The 9,509-nt window shown below is 43.0% G+C and overlaps 1 protein-coding gene across 3 annotated transcripts; it reads left to right on the plus strand.

Moving 5' to 3' along the window:
- Window positions 1–282: 282 nt before the first annotated feature.
- Window positions 283–9,424, plus strand: LOC307255257 (WD repeat-containing protein 48). Of its 3 annotated transcripts, none has more exons than XM_080033918.1 (18): window positions 283–339; window positions 1,008–1,148; window positions 1,271–1,349; window positions 1,487–1,699; window positions 1,865–1,953; window positions 4,246–4,347; window positions 4,433–4,657; window positions 5,082–5,156; window positions 5,290–5,392; window positions 5,493–5,590; window positions 5,762–5,869; window positions 5,948–6,044; window positions 6,146–6,241; window positions 6,420–6,525; window positions 6,670–6,757; window positions 7,366–7,442; window positions 7,558–7,750; window positions 8,033–9,424. In XM_080033918.1, exons 1-18 carry the CDS (start codon window positions 292–294, stop codon window positions 8,126–8,128), a joined length of 2,034 nt encoding a protein of 677 aa, XP_079890044.1. In that variant the 5' UTR covers window positions 283–291; the 3' UTR covers window positions 8,129–9,424. The 3 variants fall into 3 exon arrangements, with proteins under 3 accessions (XP_079890044.1, XP_079890043.1, XP_079890042.1); XM_080033916.1 differs by having other exon boundaries at window positions 291–339; window positions 1,274–1,349; XM_080033917.1 differs by having other exon boundaries at window positions 1,487–1,953.
- Window positions 9,425–9,509: the final 85 nt, after the last annotated feature.

Consider the following 9,509-nt stretch of genomic DNA (forward strand, 5'->3'; position numbering starts at 1 on the left):
ATTTTGAAAGTGATCATATCTGTTAAAATTTCAAATAATGTTTTAAGTCTTAAAATATGCCTATAGGTTAGTAGGCCTAGCCAGGCTATAAACATTTTAGGCAAATGTTTCTGGGTCGAAGAGGTTAAAACTCGACTTTAGGGCATTGGACAAACCATCATTCAAAAAAATGAAAAAACGCATGTGAAACTATAGGACGGGATTAGAACCACATTACCCATAAAGCTCATGCATATGTTTTCTTTTTCTATCCGGATGTAGTATCACATGAATTGACTGTCAACATGCAAGATGGCCACGCATCACAGGCAAAATGCTGCTGGGCGGAGAAAAGTACAGGTACATTACTGTAGTTGCATTATAGCTACGTGTTTGGCATAGGTAACACGGTGGTCTTCAGCTTAGACACATGTTTCACGAATACTGGATGGACGGCAAAACACGTCCAGGAGAAGCAGCGTCGCTGTTACGAGCAATGACTCAAGCCGGCTAACCTGGGTAGCTTAGCTTGCGTTAGCCGCTTGTTAGCGTATCATGCTAACACTGGCGTCTGAACGATGACATTCTTCTCCAAACCAATGTCATAAGCTCGCGTTGAATACGCGTTGACACAACAACAAAGCTCTGCAGTTAGCACAAGTGGTTTGTGTCCTGTCTTGGCAGCATTCATATGCTGTTACGGCGCCAATTATAGCTAAGCTACACTGTGTCTGGGCTCGGTCTATTTGCTGGGAAAACGCGATGGTTCAGCCGTGCAACCTGTCAATGGACATTGCAACCAAAGCAAATCACTTTATTGCATTTAATTTGCCCAGCGTTATTTTATCTTTGTAAAAGGATTATTTTCCAATGAATGTGTGCTATTCAGCTCTCCATGTCCTCCTTACAGTGTGCATGACACTGAACTATTGGGATGTTGAGGCATCGAAACGTGCACGAGGATGTGGTGGGTGTGTTGAGGATGTGGGAGTCTGACCTGGGTGCTACCATTGCTCCTTGTGTTGCAGGTGTCTTATGTCATTAGAGATGAGGTGGAGAAGTACAATCGAAACGGGGTGAATGCGCTCCAGCTGGACCCCGCGCTGAACCGGCTCTTCACTGCTGGAAGGGACTCTATCATCCGGATATGGAGCGTCTACCAGCACAAAGTACACAGACTCTCTTCAAATATTACACCCACAATGCGATCCATCATTAGGGATTTTATTTGCATTATATATTTTTTAATTGTAAATAGTGGAACTGTCTTCATGTCTGTCTGTCCTTCTAGCAGGACCCATACATTGCCTCGATGGAGCATCACACAGACTGGGTCAATGACATAGTTCTCTGCTGCAATGGAAAAACATGTGAGTACAGAGAGCTATTTAGGGTTGAGGTACTGTTGAGTGTGTAACTCTGCTTCTTGAAAGTCAAATAAAATGATAATTCTACTATTCCGTGTGAAAGCTTGATCTGATACCCTTTCGCTCTCCTCCATTTTCAGTGATATCTGCCTCGTCAGATACAACTGTCAAAGTATGGAACGCACACAAAGGATTCTGCATGTCAACGTTACGAACACACAAGGACTACGTGAAAGCTCTGGCCTACGCTAAGGACAAGGAGCTTGTGGCCTCCGCAGGGCTGGACCGGCAGATCTTTCTTTGGGATGTGAACACACTAACAGCGCTCACCGCTTCCAACAACACTGTCACCAGTAAGTCTTGTTTGTTTCTGTGGATCAGTTGCGCCCATGTCTGGCCCATATGTACTGTAGTTTTGATGATTGTGCATTGTACTGACCAATGTTCTGTAATGGCCCACATGTTGGCTCTGGGAGATGTTCTGTACCTGTGGACTCACTGTAATTTGTCTCTAACAGCCTCGTCACTCAGTGGCAACAAGGACTCTATCTACAGTCTGGCTATGAACCAGATGGGCACAGTCATTGTATCGGGATCAACAGAAAAGGTGCGGCCTTTTCATCACTGTGACACACACGCAAAGACTTACTAAAAGTTAAATTAAAGTAGATTAAAACAACACTAGGGCTGGATGTTATGGTCCAAAATGTATATCACAGAATAATTTGTAGCATAGATTTGTAGCTGTGATTTTATATACTGTGATATATACAGTATATATCACAGTATATGAATTTATCTTGGGGTAAAACACTGGTATGGCAGCTATTACTGTACTCTTGGATTATTAGGACATATTTCACATAGTACAGGTATTTTGAGAACGTTTATTGTGGAATTGATCTTTATTGCAAAAGCAATGTACTGCTCTGTGGATGCGGAGGGCTATGGCTAAGCTCTGTGCTATCGTTTTGTGTATTAAAAGTACTCTTTATAGTTAGTTTGATTTGATCATCATTCTTGTGTTTAATGATGCTGTGAATCACTGGGAATTATGATGATGCATCAGTGGCTGCCTTCACCTTTTCAGTCGGTTTCTGCTTCTCTCGTCTCTTTGCTTTAATTTTAATTAAAGCTCCTTGTGTGTTGTTTAATTATTCTCAAACCTCGTGCACCTGAAAGCCATGGAGGTGCATTTTCTACTTTGCAAGAACAAGGCCGTGACAAGAACGAGCTTGACTTTCTTTATACGCATTCTGGGTTTGACAGACAGTCACAGGCAAGGACGGATTAACATGACCACGGGCCCTGGACACAAACCTGCCATGGACCCCTACCAACACGCAAATACACGCACTAGCACACCGTGCAATCCACAATCACACACATTATAATGCAGCGCGCAGCCTAGAGAGAGAAAGAGAGAGAGAGAGAGAGAGCGAAATACAATTCTATAAAAGCTCTCTGGTGCTGCGCAAGAGAAAGAGACTTTGCGCCTGAGCCTACTAGACAGTTAGATTAGGGCAGAGACACCGAAGATGCGAGCGCTCGCTAAGCGCGCGAGCAGAATTTTTTGCCATTGTAAGATCTCTGCGCCTGCTTTTTGGCCCATCCTTGCCCCCCTCGGAGCCTACACTCAATGTCTGAGCGAAGCAGCGCGTCACCCGGTGAAACGCTGTGTTGGTGTTGTTCACAGTGAGACCGTGCCAGTGTGAGCCGCCGTGCAGACACACTGTGGTTTAAGACTAATTGATCACAGGGTATTCCTGCACGTTAACGGGTGTCGAGGGGACAGGCGGGTGACAGGCTCCGCGATCCGATTGCATGTCCCGAGCCTGGATACCCCAATCCCCAATCTCACTGCCGACTAACTGTAAAGTGACACAGCCGACACAGTTAATATAAACACCACCTAAGCATGGACATCGGTTAAAAAAAGCGATCTCATTCTTATTGTCCTAAGGGCTTTGATGCAATCTATAAAATCTGAACATTACGGAAGCAGTGTTGGTGCGTAAAAGCACGGCGCACTTGGCAAACTCTCCTCACTACAACTGCCACAGCAGAAAAGCCACTCTAGGTCGATCGCTGTGCCGATTCGTGCCCCTGACACGTTGACTCGCACCATAATGAGTCGAGGCTTTGATTTTAGTGCGGGGATGTGGAGCTCTTTGGCCATTTCCCGTGCCTTTTTTTCTCTAGACACATCGTTCTCTCTCCAAGCGCGCACACGCTGGTCCCGGCCGAATATAAGACCCCGAATATAAAACGACCCGACTTTTTACGACCCATTCCCAGGGGAGGAGGGGGGGCGGGAAACCCCCGTCAAATTTTTTTAATTACAAAAAAAAAAAAAAAAAATCAAGGGCCCCCCTATTGGCCAGGGCCCTGGACATGTGCCCACTTTGCCCATGCGGTAATCCGTCATTGGTCACAGGGAGGCAATAGGAAGGGGGCGTGAACACTTTTTGAGTTCCTTTTTGTGAATGACACGCAATCTACCAGCATTGCCATCGCAGTCTACTGGTTGATGGCTATCAACGTATTTGGAACGCACCGGCTGAAACCAATGCAGCCTGCACGCATTGAGTGGTTACGTCATTGCTGTTAGAGCTGTTCTGCCGGTCAAAAAGGAAAGTCAAAATCCATACTGTAGCGCAAATTCATGCCGCTGTACTTTCTATACCGTTTACTCCGTCCACCCCTAACTCCTGCCATGTAAACATCCAGGCTGTGTGGACATTAATTGATAACATAAACCGTGCAAACTGGCCTCGCAGAAGGTTTTCAGTTCCTTGTAACGCTTTTGTTTAGTCACAGTAATCTGGTTGTTGTGTGCATGCAAATGTATTGAAAGAGTCCCATTCTTAACTCCCTCTCTTTTTGTGTCCTCCTTCAGGTTCTGAGAGTGTGGGATCCCCGAACATGTGCAAAACTGATGAAGCTAAAAGGTCACACGGACAACGTCAAGTCGTTGCTGCTGAATCGAGACGGCACTCAGGCAAGTTCAGATATCTTTAAGTTGTGGTCGTGGCTGCTTAAAAATAGTCAAATCTGAATCTTAACCTGCTCTTCCCTCTCCACAGTGCCTGTCGGGCAGTTCAGACGGGACCATCCGCCTGTGGTCGCTGGGCCAGCAGAGGTGTATCGCCACGTACCGGGTGCACGATGAAGGAGTGTGGGCCCTGCAGGTCAACGAGGCCTTCACACACGTCTACTCTGGAGGCAGAGACAAAAAGATCTACTGCACCGACCTGCGTAACCCAGACATCAGGGTGCTCATCTGTGAGGAGAAAGCCCCAGTGCTCAAAGTAAGATGACTGTACACAAACACAGTAGTAGGACTCTGTGATGCACTATTCTGATTTACTAGACAAATTAGATTACTCTTCTGGTATTTCTAGTAAACTTTTATTAAAAAAGTTAATATCTGCTGAGTACTGAGCAAATATTATTTGCAGATTTGTATGCTAACCATAGGTTTCAACTGGTGTCAGCTAAAGGTGTTTATGCATATACTTTTCTAAATTTCTATTATCACATAGAAGATTGTTTAAGGGTTGTTTGTTGTTTTCTTTGAGATTTTATTTTCTTTGTTAGCAGTGATAGCACTAATTTGAAGAAAAGTTTTACTGCTTTGTTTTTTAAAAGTAAAAAAATCATGAATAATGACCCAGTATTGTCCTCAGCCATTCCTGTGCTCATAGCTCATATCCGTCTTCCTCTTTTGCTCAGATGGAACTGGACAGATCTGCTGACCCACCTCCAGCAATCTGGGTCTCCACCACCAAGTCATCCGTTAATAAATGGGTAGGCATGCGTGACAGCCCTGAGATCAGCGGTCAACATTGTGCCTCTTGAAAACAGTTGAGAGGGAGATGTGTGTGTGGCCACGCCTAATGCTGACCAGCAGTAATTCTCTTGTAATTCTATGTATTTGCAGTCTCTAAAGGGAATGCACAACTTTAGATCATCAGGGGAGTATGACAATGACTGCACTACCCCTCTGACACCACTGTGTACTCAGCCAGAACAAGTCATTAAGGGTAAACTTGTTGATTTATCTAAAACTATAGTGATTTATTTTTATTTTGAAATATCTCTCCTTGCCATTTTACGAAGTAAAATTCTGTGTTGTGTTTGCAGGAGGTGCCAGTATTATACAATGTCACATTCTGAATGACAAGAGACATATACTCACCAAAGATACCAACAACAATGTGGCTTTTTGGGATGTACTGAAGGTAAGCCGGCAAGCTGTCGCAAAGTTATTTTTAAGTACAGGTATGTTAGACTTTGATCACATCTGCTGATCTTTCGTCCTACCTATTGTGAATCTGGTGGTTTAAATGTTTTCCTCACTCCTGCTGATACCTGCCGTTTCTATTGACTCTATATGTGTACTCTTTCTCCAGGCTTGCAAGGGTGAAGACCTGGGCAAAGTGGAGTTTGACGAAGAGATTAAAAAGCGCTTCAAGATGGTCTATGTGCCTAATTGGTTCTCTGTCGATCTAAAAACTGGGGTGAGTCACTTTTGCATACTCAAAGTCCTTCCTGTGCCTTAATGGTCATCTCATGGTGGTGCTGCTCTTTTTCAATAGATGCTAACTATCACATTGGACGAGAGCGACTGCTTCGCTGCCTGGGTGTCTGCAAAGGACGCTGGGTTTTCAAGCTCCGATGGCTCCGACCCAAAGTGTAAGATGTGTGACCCCATCACATCTTGTATACAGATCACTGTTAAACATTGGAAAACCGAAGCTAACTTTTTATTGCACGACGCTAACTTCATTTTGCAGTGAACCTGGGTGGACTGCTGCTCCAGGCTCTGCTGGAGTTCTGGCCTAGAACTCGAATCAACCCCATGGATGAGGAGGAGAACGAGGTGAACCACGGTAAGGAGCTGTTTGACTATCCATCCACAGTCGAATCATTCTCAAACCACTTTTCCTTTTATCTGGTTGGACTCTGGCTGCACAGTGGACACACTTTCCTACTGTGGTCAGTGAGAAGTGCATGTCCAAAGTGTCTATCAGTTAGTCTTATTGTAGGATTGTATTCTCGTGCCCACAGTGAACGGAGAGCAGGAGAACAGGGTCCAGAAAGGAAATGGATATTTCCAAGTGCCACCACACACGCCAGTCATCTTTGGGGAAGCCGGAGGCAGAACTCTATTCAGGTAATGTTTCACTAAGGCCCCTACAGTACAGGGGGCTTTGTACTGCCAGCTTGTATCAGTTCTTAAGTCATACACAGAATTGTTGATACTTGACCTTTATTGCACTTCTGGATTGCTTGTGATGTCCTGTGTTATGTGTTGCAGGTTGCTATGTAGAGACTCAGGCGGAGAGACTGAGTCCATGCTGCTGAATGAAACAGTTCCTCAGTGGGTTATTGATATAACTGTAGATGTGAGTACAGTTATGTCTTCAAATTTGTTTTAGTTCAATTCAACCATATAGCATTAAGTCTAAAAATTATTGCAGCTTGAATATAGTATGAATTCCAATTTGGATGCTCATTTGAGATGTTTGTATTTGCCTGAATGTGTATTATTTTTAATATCTAAACTATAGCTTCATTCAGAGAAGCCATTGCATGACATTCTCACTTATCTACTCACTAGCTTGTACCCCAACAAATTAAACCACAAATGCTTTAACAAACGTTTGCTACGCTTAGCTGCTGCTTTAGATGTCCTTAACTTACGAGTTTTTTTTGTGGGTTGGCAATTCCTGAAGTAGTTTACAGGCCCTTTTGACAGGAGACATTTTGAATTGTCATAGCAGGAAAAGCACATGACAATGAGCCAGCATTCACAATACTATGACACTCAAACTGATGCAGCTAAATGGAATTCAGCCATCTTTAAAGTAATTTTTTTATCTGCTTTTTCCCTTGAAGGTCGATGTCACTGTTTTCCTCCCAGGAGGAGAATGTTTTGCATCTCTTTGATACAGCATGTGTGATGATGATACAAAAAAAAATTCCTGACATTATCCTTCCTCTTCTATTCCAGAAAAATATGCCCAAGTTCAACAAAATCCCGTTCTACCTCCAGCCCCATTCTTCCTCTGGTGCAAAAACTCTGAAGAAGTGAGTATCCCTTCCACTTTTTTTTCCGGATAACGTAACGCTGTTTGCAGATAAATGCTTCATGAATACTAAATGCTACCCGGGCTGATTTATACCAACCATCTGTGTCTTGCAGGGACCGTCTCTCAGCCAGTGACATGCTGCAGGTGAGGAAGGTGATGGAACACGTGTACGAGAAGATCATCAACCTGGACAACGAGTCTCAGACCACCAGCTCCTCGGCCAACGATAAGCCCGGGGAGACGGAGAAGGAGGAGGACATGGCCATGCTAGCCGAGGAGAAGATTGAACTGATGTGTCAAGACCAGGTGGGCACCACATCTTTGCCTTTTACATTTTAACATGAGTAAAATGTGTGCAGCCGCAATCATTGTTTACCAAGGAGTATGACCTTTTCCCTGTAATATTACAACTTTATTCTCGCTATATTACGACTTTATTCTCGATATGTTGACCTAAGACTTTTTTTTTCTGTTTTTCAAATTCTCTTGAATAGGATTTTATAGTTTCTCATCTTGGCCGTAATACTTCATCTTCATTTTTCCCTGTATAAACCTTTTTGTATTCATTTTTTTTAATCTTCCAACCAGGTTCTAGATCCCAACATGGACCTGCGAACAGTTAAACATTTTATCTGGAAGAGCGGCGGGGACTTGACGCTTCACTATAGGCAGAAGTCCACGTGAAAGTCCTATATTTTTAAAACAAGAACTCTTCGTCATTTGCCAATCACCACCCACCTCTGACACGTAGAACCCTTAGCCCCATCGTGTGGTTAAAGAGTCGCAGCATCAATGAAAATCAAGTAAAATATGTGCGGACGTGGCGCATGGTGTATCATAGGGAACTGACCAGAACAGGCCGGAGCAGCCAAGAGACGCCTGGGAGATGAGAGGTCCGTAGTGTTTATTTTTTATTATTTCTTTCCCCACAGTTTGAAGAATGGACTCTGTTTTGTCCAGCACTCACCAATTTATTTTATTTTCTGATAGCTATGTTTTTGTTTTTTTCAGCAATCAAAATTGCAGTACATGTTTGTGTCTGAGCGTGTGTGTGTGTGCATGTATATGCACATGGGCGTACTGTAGTAGACTGTGTGTTCTAGTACATTCCAGAAACAGTCCTTGTTCTACAAACACTCCACAGCCGTCTCAGCAGTATCACCATTACACTTGGTCTCTGGGTAGGATCACGGTCCCCTCCTCTGTTCTGTCGTCATCTTAACTTGAACTTAACCTCGATTTAGAAATCTAATTATTGCAGAGCTTGAACTTCATTGACGGAAGCAATTGTCTTATTGTTTTTAGCTGTGCCGTTCCCAATGGACTGAATGTTCTTTTTGTTTTGTAAATATATGTACAACCTTTTTTGATTTGTGACCTTTTTTTTTTTTGGTTTTGCAGCAGTTGTATTGTGTTGTTGTACAGTTTACTTAAAAGCAACAGTTATTTTTCCAAATCCCTAGAGCACATTCATGGTCATGAAGGTAATTTGACTTGGATATTTAAAAAATTGCATTTGTTATCATTACAACCCAGAAATTTGCAGTTTATTCTTAAGAATGTTAGTAGTCGTCCAAGTCATTTATTAATCGGGAAATTATATATAAGATATTTAACTTTAACAGTAACTCATGCTTACTCGCTCTGTGCTTGGGTCATGAGCAGTGACTTTGATGACAGTGAGGGCTGTTCGTAATGTATATTTCATTTAGATCGAATAGGACTTCAATGAAACATGAATATAACTAAAGGGGAAATCTCATCCAAGAGAAAACATGAATATTGAACCACTGTGGGAAATTCACCAAAGTAAAATAAATGGAAAAACCCATTCCTCTCTTGGTGTGTCACCAAGCAGAACAGAACTTTTCATTGTAAACTTTCTGCCGTTAATTTTGCCATGAGTGTGTGTGTAATGCTATAGTGGGGACGCATCGAGTGAAGCACTTATTGGCCAAAAACATGATGGGTACCTTAATTTGGCCATAACAATGCAATATCCCTTGTTGTAATAATTTGTGAAATATGTATATTTTAGGCATTCGACGAAATAAATTGGAATGGT

This window comes from Ammodytes marinus (assembly GCF_949987685.1).
Source record: "Ammodytes marinus genome assembly, chromosome: 9".
Taxonomy (NCBI): Eukaryota; Metazoa; Chordata; class Actinopteri; order Uranoscopiformes; family Ammodytidae; genus Ammodytes; species Ammodytes marinus.

What these genes read in the sequence shown, in the direction of transcription:
- LOC307255257 (XM_080033917.1), top strand. Translation starts at nt 292, where the DNA reads ATGGCCACGCATCACAGGCAAAATGCTGCTGGGCGGAGAAAAGTACAG. An exon ending in AGAAAGCCCCAGTGCTCAAA is followed by an intron (nt 4,658 to 5,081) that starts GTAAGATGACTG and finishes TCTTTTGCTCAG; the next exon opens with ATGGAACTGGACAGATCTGC. An exon ending in GGAGAACGAGGTGAACCACG is followed by an intron (nt 6,242 to 6,419) that starts GTAAGGAGCTGT and finishes TCGTGCCCACAG; the next exon opens with TGAACGGAGAGCAGGAGAAC.